This window comes from Terrapene carolina, unplaced genomic scaffold (assembly GCF_002925995.2).
Source record: "Terrapene carolina triunguis isolate 2854851 unplaced genomic scaffold, T_m_triunguis-2.0 Scaffold130, whole genome shotgun sequence".
NCBI classification, from domain to species: Eukaryota; Metazoa; Chordata; order Testudines; family Emydidae; genus Terrapene; species Terrapene triunguis.
The window spans coordinates 6,872,978-6,896,225 of NW_020664481.1; the positions used below are offsets into that span (position 1 = coordinate 6,872,978).

The 23,248-nt window shown below is 36.6% G+C and overlaps 1 protein-coding gene across 3 annotated transcripts in view; it reads left to right on the forward strand.

Annotated features, from left to right (window-relative positions):
- Positions 1-23,248, forward strand: part of DIDO1 (death inducer-obliterator 1) — an 87,990-nt gene that overhangs the window by 42,975 nt on the left and 21,767 nt on the right. For all 3 annotated transcript variants that reach the window (XM_026652705.1, XM_026652702.1, XM_026652703.2), the window contains 7 exons: positions 576-801; positions 17,386-17,851; positions 19,905-20,064; positions 20,828-20,944; positions 21,223-21,330; positions 21,961-22,096; positions 22,479-23,019. In XM_026652705.1, the coding sequence (XP_026508490.1) occupies positions 576-801; positions 17,386-17,851; positions 19,905-20,064; positions 20,828-20,944; positions 21,223-21,330; positions 21,961-22,096; positions 22,479-23,019 (1,754 nt within the window). The remainder of the gene's footprint in view (positions 1-575; positions 802-17,385; positions 17,852-19,904; positions 20,065-20,827; positions 20,945-21,222; positions 21,331-21,960; positions 22,097-22,478; positions 23,020-23,248) is intronic.

The window sequence follows — 23,248 nt, forward strand, 5'->3', positions numbered from 1 at the left end:
TTAAAATACAATATAGCCTCCTTTGCATAGGTGTTATTAAATTATCTACACTTCAGTACAGCTTTTCTGAAATAATTCCCCCAGTAATATTTTAAAGCTAATTCATAGGTTAAAATTATTAATATTATCCTAGATTAAAAGTTTTTAGGTTTATTTTTTAATGGGGAGACAGGCTATGCAAGGGGATTTGTGTCACATGTAAGGAAATGAAAGAGAATTTCTGAAAGGCCCTTTTAAATCTGTATTACTTAGCTCTCTGAAACCACGTTAACATGGCAGGTACAGCTGGATGTGCAGATTTACGTATATTTGATGATAAATACAACAGTGTTCAGTTTGCTGGCAGGGTCTGCTCGTGAGTAGAGACTCAACACTCTCTCCTGCTAGGCTAATGCATTTCTCCTAGCTTTATAAACTTGTCAGAAACCCATTTTGTATTGTAACTATGTAATCTGAAATGCATTTGTAATTATTCACTATTTATGAAGACATATTTTCGTCACTAAATACGTGCAACATGATAATTCTTCCTGTCATTACTAGTATTAGTAATTAAGGTTCTACTAATTATACAGGCAGGTACTAAGCCTTTGTCCACCCAGAAGAAACCAACTCCTGAGAAAAAAGAGATTAACATGAAGAAAAGTATGGTGACAGCCCCTAAAACTGAAGCAAACACCCAACCAGTTGCTAAAGAGCCGGCATCAGAAAACAGCACGCCATCCTGGGCAAGCGATCATAATTACAATGCAGTAAAGCCAGAAAAGACTGCTGCCATTTCATCTTCACTGTTATTCAAATGTATGTATCGCATAGGGATATTCCTGAGTAATCATTTACATTTTATTTGAATACCCATCCATTCTTGGCTCTGTAAGATTAGGAAATTTGGTATCTTTTACTTAATATGACACACAAATTTTCTCTCCTTCAAAGATTCACACATACTTATATCAGGGAAATTTTATAAGGTTCATTTATAATTTTGATATCAAAGTGTACGCAACTGGTTTCTGAACGTAAACTTGCTGAGTAAGTTACCAAAAGTTTTCCAAAGGCAATAACTATTTCTGTTCTCAGAGGAGGTGAGTATCGATATACACGTCTTAAATTCAAAATATTGTAAGTTACACGAGGTGCCCCTGTTATCAACAATTCACTGTACTAACTTAAATTTTATTATCATACATCTAGCCTTGGCACTTGCTTCTCAAGTTTTGCATTTGCATTGCTAGTGCCAAGACGGGATTTTTCAACAGGGTTTGTTACAGACCTTTTATATTTTTGCAGACAGCTTTTAACTGTCAAGTATATCCAAGTTCTCCTTCTTAGTCCTGCCATGAATGCAGGGGACTGGACTAGATGACTTCTCGAGGTCCCTTCCAGTTCTATGAGTCTATGATTCCTGATGTTTTATTTACTTACTTTAAATATTTAAAGGATCATCTTTTACTTAAGTGAGGAGGTGGTCTTTATTTCCTTGTTATCTCTGTGTTATTCATATTTCACACATTATCCACACACAAGGAGACATCTAAAGGGAAGTTAAGCAGAGATTTTGCCTTACATATTCTAATTTTGCAGGTACTGAATAGCATCCATAACCTCTTGTTAGCTCATATAAAGGTAAGTAAATACTGATTTGTAATGTGAAATAGATTTTGTACTTTATCACATTTTTGATTGACTCCAGTGAAATAGTGTTATAATGTAATAGGATTTTAGGTGAAATCATACAATTCACATTTCAAAACACATGATAAATAGATGTCTAGTGACTGATATTTTCTCAATTTGAAATTTAATGAATGCAAATGTTACTTTTTCTCCCAGCTTTTATTAACCACCTTTTATCAGGGTTTAATTTTTATTTTCAGAAGTAGACCTGGTTATTAAACACATGAATTATTTATTAACTTGACAAATATACATTTAAAACAAGTGAATACTTTTCATTTTGAAATTCATCTCGAGACCTAGATTGTTCAGGTGAAAGAACTTTTGAACATAAAGGAAACACAAGTATTTCCCCAGAAAAATTACTTTAGTATTATACACAACTCTTTAGACTTTCTCAGGAATACTGTAGTATATTGCATTTAAATTTAAACTTCCCCCTCTATTTTACTGCACTTCTTTTAGAAATGCAGCCTTAGGACATGCTATTTATAGTGTTCTGGAGATTACTTTTTTCCCCTACTTGATTTAAATTAATAGTTTTTGATACTTTATATCCCATAACAACTACAGAGTTGCATTTGAAATTACCATTGTAGGTTTCAAAAAGCAGTATTATTTTCTGTCTAAAATTAAAGGTAAAAAGGGGCCCGTTATGAACTCTTATATCTTGTCTACACACACAAATCTGCTTTAACGGTAATACAAATAATTAATAATAATATACTACTATAATTGCATGTGGTACAACCCTGTTAATGTAGATGCAGCTACACCGGTATAAATTTGCTTGTATCAGTATAGCTTATTTCTGTAAGGGAAAAACACTATATTGGTATAAGGTACCTTTATTCAGATATAACTGTATCCTGACTAGGGGTTACACTGATTTAACTGTTTTGACAGAATAGCACATCCCTAACTGAAAATTAAATCGGTACAAAATGTGTGTGTAGACCAGGCCTTATTAACGAATACAAGACAATTCAGTATATACCAGATGAAGAGTTCTCTAATGAGCCAATAGGGATGGAATTTTAGATTGCTCTAATTAAGGTAAGTTCTACAAATGTCTTGGATTCTGTTTGTACCATTACTAAACTACCAAATATAATTTTTTTATGTGGAAAAGATTCTTTCATTTTTGGTTGATAACTCTGGTAGAATAATTTGATTTAAGTGCTGCATTTAAGTGTCTCCTAAGAAACATCAATCACGGTTTCTTTGTTTAGGGAACTCCTACAAATTGTTAAAATTTAAAAGTAAGGTAGTGTATGCTTTATTCTGTTCAGTGTACATAGTTATATATATATATTTACATTGTACTGAACTGAAATGGAATTTATCCTAAGTAGGTGCTCTCTACCCTCAAGCTAAGGACCTGATCCTGCAAATCCTTATTCATGCGAAGAACCTTTAATTGCCCACGTTGTCCTACAGGAGTCAAATGAGTAAATTCAGTGACTGAGGGTTGAAGGATCAGTCTTTGTTCAGACCCTAAATTAGTCTTTCCTTCAGTCAGTATAGCACATGCATAAAATGCAGCTATACTGTATGCTAAATATTGTTGCACTAGCTGGTGGATGTAAGATTTCATTACACTTTAACATGACAGTGATTTTATTGGGTGCAGGACAGAGAGCGCCAAACCCCTTCAGTTCTCTGTTAAATGTTGACAAATAATCTGGGTAGGAGTGGGATTCAGTACACTTGTATGATAAAAATGATCTCTTCCTTTGAAATTGGTTCATATACAGAAACACTTGTAACATGGTTATTTGAAGCACGCAACACACAGTTCTAAAGATTTCTCCTCCTCCCTCCAACCCCCACTACAATGGCTGCTTCAAGATTCCCCTGGATTTTCAGATTCATACTATGTTGTGGTGAGAAATTAGGCCCTACTTGCAAGTGGCTTTTTTTTTTTTTTTTTTTTTTTTATTAAATCCACCGAAATATACAGGCTGAGTATTGGTTTACACTGTCTAACATCTTAACAGTCTGAATGGAAAACATTGGCTTTATTGGTTCAGCTGTACTAATTAACTGGGAAGTGTCATGCACATATGATGCCACAAGAATAATAATACATTTTATTTATTTGTGAAGATGTAGGCAGTATTTAGGCTGTACAGCTATGGGGAAGTAAATATACGCATATTTTTTCTTTTTCAGAAATTAGGCCTGTTTATTTTAGTAGCTGATCTGCATTTACTCATAGCATCCAGTGCACCACACATATAGAAAATGTATTTCAAATTTAATTTTTAATTGCTACAAGGCTATGGGTCATTGAGATTGGGGAAGGTGAAACAAGGGCTTTCAAAGATCCAGGTTTGGCATGGAGGAGAGAATCTGTAGTATTTTAATGCTTTTGCCAGAACATGTTTCTTTACTGTACTCTTAGCCTTCAGTTTATATCAAATAGTTGTTAAAGTCCTCAAGCTTCAGGGCTTGTCAAAGTAGAAGTAAAATGAAATAGCAAAATAGACAGTATAAATGTCTATCCAGTGGATTATCTTTCAAGCAGGAAAAACACAGCCCCAACAAAATGATTTCTAAAATAACCTGATAAAGTTATGGCCTTCTAAAAATCATCTGCCATGTTTTATAACTGTGCATTTCTAAAAAGAGTTAATTTTTTAATGCATATGTTGAGGGAGGGAGTTTAGTCTACTAATTTGATATTTCATTCATAAGGTTTTTATCAAAAATATGGGATCACAAAGGAGGATAATATCCATTGCTTACTTGGCTCTACAAAAGAGCTATTGTCCTTATTTTTTGTCCTGTCATGCATTGAGTTCGTAAGAATTAATAGTGGGGGCAGGGGGTGATTCTCTTAGAGAAACGGAATAAGTGAATTGTCAGTGCACTTCATAAAAAAAAAAAATCTCCAGATGGAAGATGGAGCTCCGGATCATACGGCACTGATATATCTGGTTGTCATTCAACTTAACAGTGAATTGTAAATTATATGTATATTTTTTAAGTGTGATCTGCCCCTTGTTTGCCTAGTGTATTCTAAAACTTGTACAAAATAGATAATCACAGTAAAATGAAAAATGATGGATCCTGAAATAAGAAACACATCTGAAGGATGTCTGGATCCAGATTTATATTTAATAAGGAAAGTCTGCATATTATATTAAAGCTGTGGTCCTGTCAAATGTTCTAGACTACTTCTAAAGTCTACCACAAGGATTTAATACTGGTACTGAATTGATGTTTTTTTTTTTTTTTCTTTTTCTTTTAGTCATTTGAGCCTTTTGATATCCTCATATGTCAGGTGGGCTAGGAGTGCAGTCTTATTTTTCAGTTTTGCTTGTATAATATTTAGTTGAGCAACATTCTGAAAGGTTTATAAAGCTTTACTTTTTTTAGTTGAACGAGTTAATATCTACAACAACAAAAATTTCAGAGAAATATTGTCAAATGAAGATTTAAAGTAGAGAATGACTCAGAACGGATCTAAAGAATGTCAATGATGAATAGTAATTCTCTCATTATTGGTCCTGTAGTAAATAAGAGGAAGTATGTTACTTTCTGACAAATTAGCCAACTGTTATATTTTTAATTCAGTATATAAAGTCATAACTTACCCTTCCACTGGAGGGAAAAAAATTAAATTGCTTCATTGGTATTTAACAACTTTTGTAAAGGTCACTAATTACAGAAGAGACCTCCTGTGTTTCTATGTGGGTAACGGAAGACTTGAGGAGATATCAAATATTTTGGTTATAACAATGTGGGTGGTGGCTGGGCCAAAGTTCTTTGATGCCAAAGTTCATTTAGTAGCATGTCGACATGCACATATCTAAAGACTTCAATGCAGGTTCTTTGATAGTAGAAGAACATTTGAAAGAGAAAATGAATTTTTGCCATTTTTACTTAAGTGGAAATCGGCTGCAAATCTTTCGTCATTTTCAAGCTGGAAGATTAATCAGAAGGAGGAGAAAACGGAAGGTAAAGGTCTGCCTGTATCCTAATTTTAAAGCTGATTATTCACTTATCAACTGTGTCACAGCACACATAACTTATATAAAATCATAACTCCATTTGGTAGTAAGAGGAGAACTTACAAGACATAGTAAATATATTTTGGTAGATGAACCAGTGTGTACACTAAACCTAAACTATTTTAAATTCATATGTTGGATCTTGTGATATAAGTCACTGAGTTAAGTTTTCTATCACTAAGCCAATAAACTATTTATTGACTTAGTAGTTATAGCTAAGTTGCAGCTAATTTAGTATGAATTCTTAGCCATTAATTGCAATATTCTATTTGATAGTAGTATTTCTTATAAATTATTAATGAATTGGACTTTATAGCAGAAATAATTCATTGAAAGGGGCTCTGTCAGGCTAAAATTTGCCATACATCTCTCCTCCCATCCTACAACTGGATTAGGGGACAGACAACTTTATGGTGCCTCCTACTGGAAAGCAAGGGGGCAACATTTGTGAAACTCTGCCCTTGATTACATTAGCCTCCTTTTAACTACCTGCCTCCATTTTTCTTTGCCTCCTTTATGGCTTAGGTTAATCATTGCCTCTGTCTAGATCTGAGCCTTATCCACAGGCTAAGTAGTGCTTACTCACACAAGTTGTCATCAAAGGATTCCAGATACAAAGGGCTTTTGGGTTGCTTCTGTTCCTACACAACTGTAACAAAGTGAAGAGACATTGTCAAAGGACAGCAGTGAGATGGGAGCCCAAAATCAAAAGTCTGATGTGCATGTGATAATTGTTCTTCTGCAACATTCCCTTGTATTTTTATTTTTATTTATTTTTAATTTTTTTTTAATGTAGAAAGTAGCATGGGTGAGGAGGGAAAGGAAAATATACCATACAATGTAAAAAAGAGGAAAGGCTGGAAGAGAGGAGCGGTGTACACATAATGGCAGTGGAGGGTAACAAGGTGGGATGAAAACCTGTAATACCCCTGCAGAAGGAAAAGAATAAGTCCTTATCTACACACAGACTTGTGCCATTTTAACTAAGGGCATGTCTACACATAGTTGCACTAGTTCAACTTAAGATGTGATTTTTAAACAAATTTAGTTTAAACCAGTGCAGAAGGTTGTATGTACCTTTATTTTGGCTTATCTTAAACTATTAGAAACAGGTTTAAAGTAAACTGAAACAAGCTACTCTTAAACCACAGTAGCAGTGTTGACAAAGGGATTTGCACCATGTAGTTAAGTTTGTTAGATGCTTATTTCAGTTTGAGTGGCTTAGTTTGGTTTAGCTTAATTTTGTTCTACAGGTTTAATTTAAACAAAAATAAGCCACATTCAAACTGAAATAAGAATGTCTTTGTACTTGCACTAGTTTAGTACACTTGCATTAGTTTAGCTAAACCAGTTTTAAAACATACCTTTAGTAGTTAAATAAGTACAAGTTTGTATGTCGCCAAGGCCTAAGAGCTAGTGGCAGAGGCATTTTGCCTAGGCAGATAGAGAAGAAGATCCACCCTGTCATTGTTTGTCCCCACAAGTGAATAATTGAGATTGTCCAGTTTCCTGATTCAAACCTATCTCATTCCATGGGATCTGTTATTACTTGTCCACCATGAGTCCCTAGCATTGTAGAATAGTGCCTAAGAAATAGATGGCACAGTACAGGGCTATCACTGTGCAAATTGCCCATGATACATTATTGATATTAATTGAGGACTAGGGCACTTCATAAGTAAAAACTATTGAGGGTGGTGCAGAGGGGAAATCTTGCATCCAGAGTACCTGAGAGGACTCTGCCAGTACTTCGGGAAAATACATACTGGAGCCCTGCCACCTTTCGGGAGGAGGGTGCATGCATCCTATTCCCCCTTTCAAGCAGCTGTCACCCTGGGGGCTCTTGGAGGGCAGAAGGCCAGCACTCCACAATCACACTGTGTGTCTGGCTCCTGCGTGAGGAGCCACAAGAGTGAAGGAGGAGGCTTGGCACAAGTGTCGGGCACAGTCTGGCTCATAGGGTGGTTCTTTTCTACTCGTTCGTCGATACCGATGGAAATTTGATTAAAAAACTCACCACCCTATATTGCTGTTTGCATTTTTTTTACTAATATTGTTCACTTGGTTGTATAACCAATGGGAAATCCCCCTCCCTTCCCCCTCCACCAAATAAAAGGGGTTCTTTGAGGTGGTCTCTTGTGTATTTCCACTGTTGGATTCTGTTGATTGTGTTGATCTGGGTGCAGAAGGCTTTGGAGCTGAAGATGACCTATAATATCCCTTGAATACACAAGTGGTTCTGAAAAAACTAAGGCCTTGTCTACAGCAGGTATTGCCCCCATTTCAACTAGGGAGGCCAGTTGCACAGGTCTAATCCCCTAGTGTAGACAGGGTAAACTGCTATAAGGTCATCTCAAGCAGGGAACAAGCTGTAACCACATGGTAGCTTTGTCTGTCTACACTAGAGAATTGCATTCGCATAGCTATGTTGGCTTGCAGCATGACAAATCATCAGTGTAGACATGGCCTAGCTCCAGTGTTTCCTCAGTAAAGTGAGAATGGAGACTAGTTACCTAGTCTTTCAGTACCTGGGTTGTAAAGGCCTGGCACACAGCACCAGTTTAGGCATTGACATCTTGCGGCAGACCAGATAGCTGAAATGGACATCTGACTTGAGAAAAATAGAGGGGCAAGAGGCATACCTTTTAAATCAGGATTTATTAGGATCTGACTCAGTTTTGATAGTAGGAACTAGCCCAAATCCCCAGTGCACAATGGCACACAAATACTAAAATTGCCTAAAAATGATACTGCAAAATAAGTAAAAGCTAACTATATACAACTATTTTTTGAGAGAAATGACAAGAAGTCTGACAAAAACAGACTTCAGGCATAGGAGCAGTTCCTCTGATCACGGAAAAGAAGGAATTGAGACGGTTGGCTGCACCTTATATGGCCTTGGGCACTAAATGTTCAGTGCCCCAGGAAGGTGTTCGAGTGGCACCTTTCAGGCATGTCTCTTCTAGAAGTTTCTGAAGCTCTGAGGTGCCAGGTGCACATCCCAACTGTGAGACTATGCAGAGGCAACACTTGAAGAACTACAGTTACTGGTAAGTAACTTCTCTTTGTGGAGTGCTTTAGAACTGACCTTTAAAGCACCAGCTGAGCAACATATTTCAGTTTTCAGTTGTATGTGAATGAATTGAAGGGTCTCACTTTTATTTTCTTAAAAATTTAATTTAAATATTTAAAAAAAAAACACTCCTGAGAATTCAACAGCCCTTGCTTTGCAAAGAGATGGCTTTTTTTTTTTTAAAGTATAATTTTGTTCGGACTGTTATTCCCATAATTAGTCATTCCTGCAAGAAGATGTGCGCACCACAGCTGCCTGAAAGCTGGTTGGTTTACCATCAGTCAGATAAGATGTAGATGATGCTGAATGGCAAAGGAAAGTGGAAATGGCAAAGTGTAGGAATATTCAAAACTGAGGGAGCCTGCCCACCCATTTGTAAAACAGTTAACAATCTCTGAGTTTTACTAGACTTATTGCTGCCCTGGATTCTCAGCTAAGTGGTCAGGGATGCCTTTTCCAACTTTGACTGAGAGCACCTTTTCCTACCAGTTTAGGCTAGACTACTGCAGCACATAATAGTAAAGTTCATTTGGAAACTTATTATGCAGCTACCTGCCTCCGAGCAAGATGGATCGGCAAAAAGATATTACACTTGTTCTCTGCACAGGATGCCAATTAACTTTTGGGTGAAATCAAGATACTGGGTACGATCTACAAAACCCCTATGTAGGCTTGGAGGCTGGTGCACCCTGTATGACCTGCCACACCACCTGCACTCATCCAGAATCCTTAACCTATCTAATCTAAGGGTGAGACTAAAGGGAGTCAAGGGCACATGGCATTTCCAATGTTAGGTCCTCTCCTTAGAAATTTACTTCTGCCAGAAATACATCTGCATTCCAGTCTGGCCATGTTCAAAAAGCACAGCTCCATTCATCCTGTTCACAAACTGCTGGCTGTGGTACCCAAAAATAAGCCTGCTGGCAAGGAATTTTCACTCTGTTTTTTAAAGTTGCTATGTGGCAATGGCATGTAGTGGTTTTACTTCCTATACTTGGGCAATGTCTAACTACAGAACCTATGCCGGCATAGCTTTGTTGGAACAGCTAAGCCAGCTTAAACTCCCACTGTAGTAGATGCAGCCTATGCTGACAGAGAAGGTTTGCTGTCAGTGTAGGAATGCCACCTTCCTGAACAATGTTAGCTATGTCAACGAAAGCACTTTTCCATTGATGTAGCTCTGCTAGTCAGGGATGTGGATATTTTCATACCCCTAACCAATGTAGCTATGCTGATACGACTTTTAAGGGTAGACTATGCCTGGGACATTTCTTCTGCTTTTTAACTTACTGCTGTAAAGTGATCCATATCCCTAAGTGTGGTGCGTGTCATAACTGTAGTGAATAGATAAGCTCAGCAGTAGAAAGTAATACCGAGTTCTACATTCTGGGTTCTACACTCAGCAATATTACCCCATTCCAATGGTTTTCCCCCAGCACTTCTCACAGTGAATAATTACTAAACTTACCTTCCACCGCCACAAAAAGTTTAGTTGTAAATATTCTTTCAAGTAATGTCTTGTACTGTTACAGTTCTGGGGGAGGGGTTATTACAAATTTTATGAAGACCTGCAAAAACCTCCCCATTTTCATATATATATATATATGATAGACTCTTCACCACTGTATCTAAGTGTGTATTATACTATGGCCATACAGTTTAAAACTGTCAGTGTGAACTATAGCAAGTAATTGAATCTTTGATGGAACAATAATTCAGATAACTAAAAAGGAACAAAACTGGCAACAACCCTATCTCCCTCCCCCCTTTTTCTGGTAAGCTGAAGTGAATTTAATTTTTAAGTGTTAAAAGCTTGTAGTAATTAGATGGTTGCACACAGCTTACTAAACTAAAATCATAGGGATTATTAAATGAAATACCATGAATGGTGATAACACAGACCTACCTGACTAAACAGAAATGCAGAGATTTTTCAGAACATGTGGGTTTCTACAGCCAGACTTCCATGGAAGGAAATAAAACAACACTGGAAAAACTTGTCTGCAGTGTTGTGATAGCTGTGTTGGTCCCAGGATATTAGAGGCAGAGTGGGTGAGATAATATCTTTGATGGGACCAGGCTTTGTTGGTGAGAGAGAGAGAGACAAGCTTTCAAGCTCACACACAGCTCTTCGTCAGGTCTGGGAAATGTACTCAAGAGTGTCAGATAAATACAAGGTGAAACAAACTGTACAGCTTAAATAGTTAACACATTTCAAGGGATACAGTGGGTGAGGTAATATCTTTTATTGTACCAGCTGTGTCTCTAATATCCTGGGATCAACACGGCTACAATTACACTGCATACAACATATTTCAAGGGCCCGTTCAAGGTGAAGTAGCCAGTCATAGGAAGAAAAGGGAGGGAGGGTGAGCTCGGGGGGGCGGAGTTTGTGGGTGATTGTTGTAATGAATCAAATTTTGATTAATATTTTTCTTAAAATGGTTTAGTGCAGTGTCCTTTAAATAAGTATTTAAGGTAATTTTCATTAGGTATTTTCAAGTCACTGAGCTATCTGTATAAAATGGAATTAGAAAGTAAACACAAGTTTGTGCTTGAGAAATCCTGCTAACTTCCAAGTTCTATAATCAAGAAGTCCCCTTAGGTAGAAATTTTTAATTGCCACAATTTAAGATGTAGACTGAATTGTTAAGTATTGTGAAATTTCTAAAGTTTATTTCCTCATTTTCTGGTGTCTGCTGATCTGGAGAATTATATCTCTTGAGTCAGAAATTTTTACGACTTCAGTAGTAATGCCAGTGCCACAGAATAAAAGATGCTACAACATCTTTTTCACAACTCTGCATCGGATGAACAATTTCAGAAGCTGAAGTTTTATATTTGACAATGTTTTACTTTAGGGTGGTTTTTTTGTGTTTTGTTTTTGTTTTTGTTTTTGCACTGGCACAATGCCAAGGCAGCCTGCAACGAACCACCCCAAGCAGCCTGATGTTAGACTAAATATGGGAAGTGAGGGATTGAGCACAGTATTAACTTTCAAGCTCTGTTTCCTTTTTTCTATTAAAGTGCTGATGAACGAGTATTTAACTCCCTTCTTGTAAATATATAGGGTAGAGAGAGATGCCTTCATTATCACTTCCACAATAATGGAGAAAGTCACCCATAATACAACTCAGATGAGTGTATGTGTGTAATTAATATATATATTTAAAATCTAGTCGTACTGAATGCTGTTCAGGTAATAATTTTTGACTTTAGTGTGAAGTATATTTTTAAAAGAATTTGACAGCATACTTAAAATATGATAAAACACCACAGACTTCACTTAATATAACTTAAAACTGACTCCTTAATTCAGCTTGGCTCATTTTGAACCTGGTACATTTATAAAACATCATGAATATTTTTTAGCTATAGGAGTAACCAACAAATAAATACTCCTAAATTTGCATATACATCTTCTGTATGCATACTCCTAAATTAGCATAAATATTTGAGCCAAATGACAGTACTGGAAGGAAAATTTGCAGTAAGATAATTTTTTTCTGTTGAATGAGCTGTCTTAATTATTGCTGTGTAACTTTTTACAGTTTGATTACCTATCATTCAGTGTTAAATTCCTCCAGCACTGGAGGAAAAAAAATCCTTTGCTATTATCAGATACTAAATTCTTCCCAAACAAAGCAGCTATCCTCTTACATGGGAAAAATACAAAGTCATTGCAGTTTTACACCAGATCATGATTTTTATATCAGACTTCTAAAGTTTTCATAATGGGGAGGGAAAAACACTTCTAAGCTTCCAGAAGTTAGTGTTTGAAATATTTACTTTGAAAAAAGCAATTAAAGCATTTCATTTAAAAAAATCTTCCATGAAAGCTAGAAAACATTTACTACTTATTAACCTTGAGTTTGATGTATAGGTTGACAATATTTTATGGGGAAGTGTGTGTTTAAACACCTGTCTTTGATACACAAAAGCCAGGGAAGCTCAGATTTCTCAATTAGTTCTTTAGTAGTGGTTGTGGCAAGATATTTGCAGTACATACATACAATAATATCACATATTGCTTTTAGACCCACCTGAAAATTCTAGTCAACATAGAGTTTAATATGGGTTGATTAAATATCTATGATTTTTATTCAGTTTTGAGTCTGATCAGATATTTCATTGGAATTACTATACTACAACCACTTAGGTATCTGGACCAAAATAGGAATGTCTGAGCCTCCTTTATGATGCACGTTGGAGCTTATCACATCTCACTTCATTTGTCAAGCACTATTACATAATTTAATTTAAAATGTCTGGACAAAAGATTAACATTTTCAAAGTAGCTGCTGTGCTTAATTGTTGTGAATGTTATATCAAGTAGGTCAAAAAGGCACTTCTTAAGGGAAATATGGATGGTTCAGGAACATCATTAATACCTAAAAACATTTGTGTTATCCCCGTTGTTCTGTCGACATCATGTTTCTAGTGAGGTTCTATGAGGCAATATCTCCCTCAGCAAAAAAAAAAAAGATTAAAAAAAAATAGGTGAACCACAGAAAGGGCAAAATCTAGAAAAACAGCTAACCACGTCTGTCTTTGTAAGTAGAAGGCAAAAATCTTAACACCTCTTAAGCTTTCAGAAAAGCCAGAATGGTGGGACTGATGCACTGGGGGATTTTGTTGTTTATTTTAATTGCTTTCTTTTACAACTAGAAGATTTCTCACCGTTTTGAGCTAATTGTTGCAGTTACTTAATCTCTGTTTGGACTGAAATTTGTAGGATTTCATTTCTGTGCAGATAGAGGCCATTTTTCTTTAAATGTAATGTCTTATTAATAAATGCTTATCTAATTTCCCATAAACTTGCCATTTTTCTGATACTGTCAGGTTTTAGATTGTTCTTTTTTTTTAAATGAAGTGTAAAAATGGGATCAACTGTGCAATACAAACTATTTTAAAAGGGGAAGATAACTCTAGTTATACTACAGAATGATGATGCTTTCCTCCAAGTTTTCCCCTTGGATCCTAGAAAAACTGCAGTTGAAGATTTTGAGTTCAACTTCCTGCTTTGAATTATGATTACTTGCATTTTTATCTTGCATATCTAGGGCATTTCTGTAAAATTAATCCCTTCAGGCATAGACATTCATATTTCAGAATTGTTTCATTTGTTTTATAAAACTGGATAATTAGCATATCACACTGTTTAGCCACATCACTTGTCCCGGCCTGAAGAAGTTTACAATCTAAGTTAGACATAAAGCAAAGCATGGTAAGCAAATGGTGCTAGAGGGAGTTGGGAGGATGATGGTGGCAAAAGTATTTGTGTATGTTTTATATTCATGAGGTCACGAGTATGTATTAAGCTACAACAGGATCAAAAGTCATATTTGAGAGACAGAAGTATATGAAATCTTCCATAATTTTCTGTTGGGTAAAATGCTGACACATGTAACTGAATTTCATATGTGTTCTGAAAATCCTTACACAAATCACTGCAACCTTGAGAGACCTGTATAAAATTGCTAAATATGAACCATTTATAATTACGTACAAGAGAGTCCTGTAAATATGACTTCTTCCTCATTTTAAATATTCTACACAATACTTACAAATATAGCAAATACAAACACACATCTCTCCAGAATAGCCTTTTATTTTATTTCTGCAACTCTAATATACCAGTCAGGAAGTGCTGAGTCATTCACTGTTATCACCAGTAATATAGCAGCACTGCTCAGATTTCCCAAAAGTCTTGGCACTGAGGAGGACTCAAGGTTTCACCCAGTTTGTTTTCAAATCCCAGATGTGCTCTGCCTGACTTTGTACTAGGGTGACCAGATAGCAAGTGTGAAAAATCAGGACAGGGGGTTGGGGGTAATAGGCACCTATATAAGAAAAAGGCCCAAATATTGGGATTGTCCCTATAAAATCGGGACATCTGGTCACCCCACTTTGTACTGAGTCACAGAAACATGCTTCTGCCCCTTTTTACTGAAAGCAATAAGAAAAGATATGTACTCAAAATGAGTCAGAAGTTCAATAAACCAAAAAAGAAGGTCTGGAAATGTTCGTTTCTGCAGCCACATCAATACATGGCTCTTGGGTATATTTGCCTCTCCTGTTCCCAAGACTCCTGACTGTTGAATGACGTATCTGGGTTTTCTGCCTCCAGTAATTCTGAGCCTGTTTTGGCCAAACTGAAATGGTAGGAAACCCTTCTCTGTCTAGTTTCTAGGCTGGATATATGTTTTGGTACTATGGAAGTGCTTAGGTACCACAAAGAAGGTACTATGGAAACCTCTAAAATAATCTTTACCAATGAAAGAACTAAATCTTGAGAGTTAGGAGCAAGCTTATTGCATTTGAACGTCAATGAAGGCTCATCATATTAGACTGTTGGGCCCTTTTCCTCACCTCCCTGTCTATAAAACTATTAGGTATTACTATTATTTCATAGTTCCTATACATCCTGACTTTGGCTAATAATTGTCCCAGTACACCAAAAAATGGGACAGCTATAGTTACAGTGAATTATTTTTAGGACAAAAAATTACTCTAGTTCACTCAATGGAGAAATTCAGTCATTCATTCCACTTGATCACACTCAAGATGTCAAAAGGAAGTTGTTTCATCCTGGACTGGAAATGGTTACATTTTGCCCCACAAGATTCAGGAAGGAGTCACTTGGAATGTCATTATTGACTGAGCGAGTGTAACTAATCTGGCACCTGTGGATCTTCAAGATGCTTACATTCGTGTGCCAATAGCTACTTCCAACTACAATATTGTGACAACTGGTTTATTAGAACATCAGTTCCCCGAGTTCTGATGAAAGTGTTTCGTAATAACAGACCATCTAAATAAGGTGTGGACTTGTCTCTTTGTGTCTCTAGATATAATGGACCTTTTTCAACTAGTGTCAAACAAGTCCAAAAGTCTATCTCTTACCCAGGAGGTTACACATCTTGGAGTCCATTTCAAAACAGATGGAAACATATTTATCCTAAGAGTCTGAACTTTGCCGCTGCTTTCTGATTCTATTGCAGTGGGTGTGGAGGGTAAAGAACAAAACGTGTTGGGTCTCCTGATAACTTGTCTTGAGGACATTCTATAGGAGAGGTCCAGGAAGTGTACCAAATCCTCTATGGGAAACTTGACTTCTTTGATTAAATCTTATATTTAGAAGTCCTACTTGTTTAAAGTGTTCTGTATCATTAGAAGGGTCCACATTAACCAGTCTAGCTACTTCTAGTCTGAGAGGGGAAGCATAAAGTCACAACTTGGTCTTCCCAGCATTCCTTCAGAAGGAAGAAATAGAATGACATTTCAGGAGTTGTTCCTGAATAATCTCCCACATCCTCAGTCCTTCACATAATGGACTATTTGATGTATCATAAAAGATCCAGGATGGTGGTGTAGCAATTAGAATTGTTATCCGTAAATGATGTTTCTGTATGTAATAGACCAATGTGGAACTGTCCTTACCTGCTTTTCCTGATTTTCCTGATCCTGCTGTGCTGAATCATTCCCTAACAGGTCCAGGAATTATAGCATGGACACCTTTGTCACCACCTTATGTCCCCAAGTGGAGTTGTTGCACAGTTGAGAATTGGGGCCTTCACTTGCATAATCTTATACCTTTTCCTGACATCAAATTGCCTGTCTAATATCTTACAGCTTTGCAGTGGCAGAGGGAGAGGTTGGCGATTAGAAAACCTCAAAGTTAAATAAAAACTTACTAATAACTTGTTAGAGATGTCAGATTATTTCACTTTCAACTGGAGCGATTAGAATGAGAGACTGTATGAAAGCTCATTGCAGCAAACGGTGCTCAACTCAGTCCTTAAATCATGTTTGTGTAAAGGAAAAGTAATTGATTTTTTAAAAACAATGTTTAGTTTAGTAAAATTCAGTCAAGCTCTAGGAAATGATTCACCACTGTGAATTCATTCTCTCAAATTTACAAAATCTAGACAACTACATGTACTGGAATAAGTGTTAAGTAAATTGTTATAACTTGATTATTTAATTCAAGTAGTAGTATGTGGTACATTGTTCAAAAAGCACTGGTGAAGTTTTTTCATTGTCATGCAAGTTGAATATTAATATCTGATTGTTAATGAAACCTATGTATAGTTTTTTTAAATGTTTTGTATATATTGTGATGTATCTTCATAATTTTTCTTTGGGACTCTTAAAGGAGTTTGTCTCCATACTCAGCCTCTTCTTTGTATGGAATATATTCTGTTCAGTGTTTAAATACTCAATTTATTCCAAACCAAACTAAGATACACCTATGCACATTTTTTTCATATTTTAATAAAGCCAGTGAAAGTTAAGGAATTGTGAGCTTGTAATAGGTTGTATGACACAAATTGAAGTTGATGCCTGTTTGAAAATTAGACTGTTTGGAGGCATTATTTCCCAGACTGTTGTTTCTGAATGAATAACTGGTTTTCATTAGTAGGATGATGTTTCCCATCTAAATGAATATCAAAAGTAATAATAAATTATCAAATCTGTTGCAGAATGAAGATACTAAGTGTAATACAATTTTTTAAAAATATTTGTAAAGCTTCTTCGGTATAGTTAGGTATTACTGTACATGGCCATTATTTTATAGCCATATCTTTATTGTTTTTCTGTTTGTTTTAACAGCCCAGAAGGAAGAGAAGAAGAGTGAGGATAAACCTGTAGAACCTACCACAGCATCAAAGAAAGGGGTTGCTTCAGCTTCTACAGTTGAGAAACAGATGTCTTCCCTGTCCAAAAACCTTGGTCCAAAGAAGTCCCCATCATTTACTAGCACTTCACTAACTAAACACCCAACTAAATATTCTGCTGCGAGCTTCAAAGGTGTAATTCCTAAGAAATCTTGGCTTTCATCAGGCAATGTTTCCTCTTCAAAACAGTCACCTCTTTCCCATGGTTCACCATCAGTTTCCAAAAAATCAGTTGTCTCTTCCAATTTACCTGGAGGGCTTAGAAAAACGGCAATGTCTTCCACTTCAGCTACGTCTGCAATCGCACAAGCAAAAGGAGCAGCTAACCCCACTCAATCACAACCCAACTCTCAAATTCGACAAAATATACGACGATCCCTCAAAGAAATTTTATGGAAAAGGTGGGAATTCAACACACTTACTTTGTACAGTAACTTCTCACTTAACGTTGTAGTTATGTTCCTGGAAAATGCGACTTTAAGCGAAACGATGTTAAGCGAATCCAATTTCCCCATAAGAATTAATGTAAATAGGGGGAGTTAGGTTCCAGGGAAATGTTTTTCACCAGACAAAAAAACTTACTTACACACGCGCGCACACACACACAGAGTATACGTTTTAAACAAACAATACTGTTCACAGCTATGATGATTGTGAAGCTTGGTTGAGGTGGTGAAGTTAGAGGGCGGGATATTTCCTTGCTGCTAAATCAGTGGTTCTCAAACTTTTGTACTGGTGACCCCTTTCACATAGTAAGCCTCTGAGTGCGAAAACCCCCCCCCCCCATAAATTAAAAATATGTTTAACACCATTATAAATGCTGGAGGCAAAGCAGGGTTTGGGGTGGAGGCTGACAGCTCACAACCCCCCATGTAATAACCTCATGACCCCAGTTTGAGAACCCCTGTGCTAAATGATGAACTAGGACTTGGCTGAGCCCTCAAGGGTTAATACATTGTTGTTAATGTAGCCTCACAGTCTACAAGGCAGCAGGAATGGAGGGGAGGGGAGATAGCATAGCAGACGGAGTCAGACATACACCTTTTGTGTGGGAGAGAGAGAGAGATGCACACTGCCCCTTTAAGTAAGCTGACCCACTCTTAAGTGCATTGTCTTTTTAAGTGGATCAGGAAGTTGAGAGAGCAGCTGCTGCCCCAGGCTCTCTTTGTCCCTGTCCCCACCCTCCTCTATATGGAGAAGAAGGGGTAAACGGGGTATAAGAGCGGGAGGGAGGGGGACACCCTGACATTAGCCCCCCTATTCTCCCCTCTCTCCCCGCCCGCAGCAAGCAGGAGGCTCTGGGAGCAGCTCCAAGGCAGAGGGCAGGAGCAGCACATGGCATTGGGGGGAGGGATAGCTGCAATTGCTAGCCTGCTGGCAGCTGCTGCACAGGGAACTTAGGGGAGCAGGGATCTGATAGGGGGGCTGCCAGTCCACCCTGGTTCCAAGCCCCCACCAGCTAGCTGCAACAGGCTGCTCTTCCCACAAGCAGTGGACAAAGCAGGCGGCTGCCAAACAAAGTTAGAAGGGAGCATTGTACAACTTTAAACGAGCATGTTCCCTAATTGATCAGCAACATAACGAAACAACTTTAACCGGGATGACTTTAAGTGAGGAGTTACTGTAAAGGCATTAACAAACTTTGACATAAATGTTTAGACTGCACTACTCTTTAACAGTGATAAGGAGGCAGTGACTTCATGCTTCAAGTGAAATAGTTGACATAAGCTTAACATTAAAGTGAAGTGAAGAAAGTTTGGTGATATCTCACATTCAGAGGTAAAAATTCCAAATGCACAGAATCAGAATTGAATGTTAAATGTTCTTAAAGGGCAGGGAAAAAAACCTGAAGTATGATGGCAATTTTAATATGAAGTCTTAAATCACAACATAGAAACTTTTACAATGCAGTTGTTACGAAGTTAAAATCTAAAGAAAATATACAGAATACAGTATGATTAATATACTTTCCTGTTGCCAAAGGATAGAAGTGTGTGATGTATAGGTTTACCCCTTCCCTTATCTCCCCTCCAAGAAAAAATAGTAGTAATCACACTATGTAAAAACAAATCAATTATTGACAAACACTAAAGCACCATGTAATTTCAAACTATTGCTAATTGGTTTTAAAATAAAATAAAAAATCAGAGATGGTTACACAAACAAGTACAATGTCATCTTAACTTTTCCTCTTTAGTGGTAGGGAAACTAACTTCTTGTAGTTCCATTCAAAAGTGAAAACAAAAATACTTGTGTGGAGAATATTGTCTCTAAGGCCTCGAACCTGTAAACATTTAAGTACATGATTAGCTTCATGCATGTGAGTAGCCTCACTGAATTCACAATTTTTTTTTTTGCGATTTTGCTCACAATTAAAATTGCCAAACTTATTTAATATCAATGTTGTATTTAGAGGAAGTATAATAATAATTTTTTTAAATTTTTTTTGTACAGAGTCAATGATAGTGACGATCTGGTCATGACAGAGAGTGAAGTGGGCAAGATAGCACTGAATATTGAAAAGGAAATGTTTAACTTGTTTCAAGTTACAGACAACCGATATAAGAGTAAATATCGCAGTATCATGTTCAATCTTAAGGACCCAAAAAATCAGGTTTGTGTTCTTAAATGCTGGGTATATGCTAAAATATATGAAACCTCTTTGACACTTAACATTTTTAATTTCCATCTGCAAAACTCTACTAGCTCTAAATTTTGAGGCTGTAGAACTTACCTGAAGTTATTCCAAAATCATTCACCTCTTGACTGAAAAGAAGTGATTTTTATCATACAGTTATCCAGAATGTCTTTGTGTGTGACTCATTAATTCCTAGCAAGCTTGGTTACTTTGATTCAGAATACGATACTTCTTATAATGATATATTGGGCAAAGGTGGCAAGAAATTCCAACTCTCTCTACCTTTCTGGCGTTGTGTGACACCTTGGATGACTTCAGCCAGAGTGGATCCACAAATTCACTGGAGATGAACAGAACGATGATTCTTTTAAAACATGAATGCTTGTGAAAATGTAGACTTGAGAGCAGAGTAAGCTGAGGTCCTTTTTATTCAAAAAACAGGTATAGCATAGGTAGTGGTAGTGCAAGCTTTCCTCACACCCCTTTGGAAATGCAGTTCACCTTACAGTGGAGGATTACTTTTAGTGATCAGAAAATAGTTCATCTGTATGCCCATTCAATCCTTGGTATCTGTTCGTACTAAGCCTTTTCAATTTTGCTTACACCTAGTTAGTACCTTTTAATATAGAGTTAATAAATTAAGGAATAAAGTTAATTCTTCTGAAAGAAGAATCTTCTTTACTAGTTATCTAACTCTTAGTATTCTTCAACATAGCAGTAAAGTAGGTTTTTGTTTCAGGGACTTTTCCATCGTGTTCTTCGTGAAGAGATTTCTTTGTCAAAGCTAGTGAGAATGAAGCCAGAAGAACTTCTCTCCAAAGAGCTGTCTGTGTGGAAAGAGAAACCAATCAAATCAGTAAGTAATGTAATTCTGTTTATCATGTATTCACATAGGAATTGTTGATGGGTTTGTGACTTTCCAGAGTCACCTACACAAAAGTTTGTTTGTTAACATTTGCTGAGGGTGAGAATTTTGGCAGACCAATACATTTTGTAGCCATCAGTGGTTATTGAAAGAATAGGTAATAGGTACAAAGTAGGGTACATTTGTAATTAACTATTTCAAATAGGTAATAGGATACAAGTACAAATGTGGGTTTTTGATGTTAGAATATAATTTTATGCTTTTCTTAGATAACAGAGTCAAGAAGTAAATCTCATGAAAGCAGGAAGTCAGTCATAAAACAGGAAAACATACCAGATGTAAATATGGAAGATTCTCCACCAGTGTCTGACTCAGATGTAAGTATAAACAGTTGTTTAAGTGCTGAACCACTGAGGAAAATATGACAACTAGTTCTGCATAGAGAGTTTCTAAATATGTAAAATAACCATTTGTTTTTTACAAGGATTTGCGTTTTAATTTTAGGAGTGCACCAAGCTTAATGATGGGCATACTACTGCAGACATTCTTTAAAATCAGACACTATATATTTATCTACCTTTGATGCTCATTTTAAAAAGATACTAATTTTTAGAAGTGATCTTTGTTTCTGAAGAGTTGATCTATGCTTTCTGATAACTTTCCATATGAAAACACAATCGGTAATATCACAGTTTGGTTGCTGGGAAAACTTCTGATTTGATAGGACATATTTTTGATGTCAGATGGGGACTGAGAGCAGAACAACTCTTAAAAAAGAGAGCTCTTGATTTCCTGTGATATGTCCTTGTGATATGTCCTTACTAAAGACGGGGAGGGGGGAAGAAACACAGGTAAAGTGATAAGGTATAAAGAATGTTTTCAAAATACAATGCCTTTTCAAAGGTGCTGAGACCAAATGACTTTTTAAGGTTTTTGTTGTTAAAACAACTAAAATTCAAATTAACGAACAACCAGTCATTTTTGGTTTTGCATTTGTTCATTTTTAGGAGCAGCAAGAATCAACCCGAGATGCACCAGAGAAAAGTAGTGCTCCCCTTCTGGATATTTTTAGCAGTATGTTAAAGGACACAACAAGTCAGCATCGAGCCCATCTTTTTGACCTGAACTGCAAAATCTGTACAGGTATACATAATGTTCAGTTTAGAGATAATGTCAATGTAGTGTTGCACATAAGAAATCTTATGCGTAAAGGGCCAGTCCAGCACTCACTGAAGTCAGTGGGAAGATGTCTATTGACTTTGGTAGGCTAGGACCAAGCCCATGTTGAATAAACTGGTCCTTTTTGTAGTTGTGTAGAATTAATTGATATAATTTATTTTTTTATTTAGACCACCTTAGCTCTACTTAGTTATTTATTTAGTAGGTAGTAAACTCTATTTTCAGTTTTGAGAGAGAGAGAAGAATGCTTAACTACAGATGCTATATAAATTATTTGTTTTTTCTTTCCAGCATGATTTATTATATGAGTAACAATAAATAAAACTTTTGTTTGTCTAATTTAAAGGTCAGATTTCAGCATCTGATGATGAACCAGCACCAAAGAAATCAAAATTGTCAATGACTTCTGCTAAAAAGATGGAGACACAATCAAAGCCAGAAGTAAAGCCAAAATATGAAAGTTCTACATCAGCTGCAGCGCCTGAAACAGAGGCAGTATCTGAAAACACAACAGAAACTCTTGGATCTGTATCAGAAACAGTCTCTCAGTCAGTCTTGGAAACAACGTACTTTCCTACAACACAGGGGCATCATAATGCAGAATCTACTTTGCCTGAAGAGGTCTCCATTTATCCTACTTCTTGCATTGCAGGAGTTGTCACTACAGTAACTGTATCTGGCAGGGACCCCAGAACGGCAATGAGCAGTTCATCTGGTACTGTGACCTCAGCATCGCATTCCAGCCCTGCGCCTGACAAAGTTTCCATGGTGGAATCCAGACAGGAAATATCAAAATCTGTTTTAACAGCTCCTAAATCAATATTAACAAAACCATCATCCTCACCAGATCCAAGATATTTGACAGTTCCACCATCACCAAATATCAAGTGTGTAAATTTTATAGTAAACCAACTTCCTGAGCCTTTGACATTACTGTTTTCTACCAATAATATGTTTTTTCTATATTAAGAAGAAAGGCAGTTCAGATTTTAAAATATGTCCTCACTCAGAAAAACTTTTGATTTATCATCCCCTCATTTTTCCTCTCCAAATGGCATACTCTGCCTACATTAAAAGTAAAGGGCGTTATGAATGTGGGATAATGGGTATATAAAC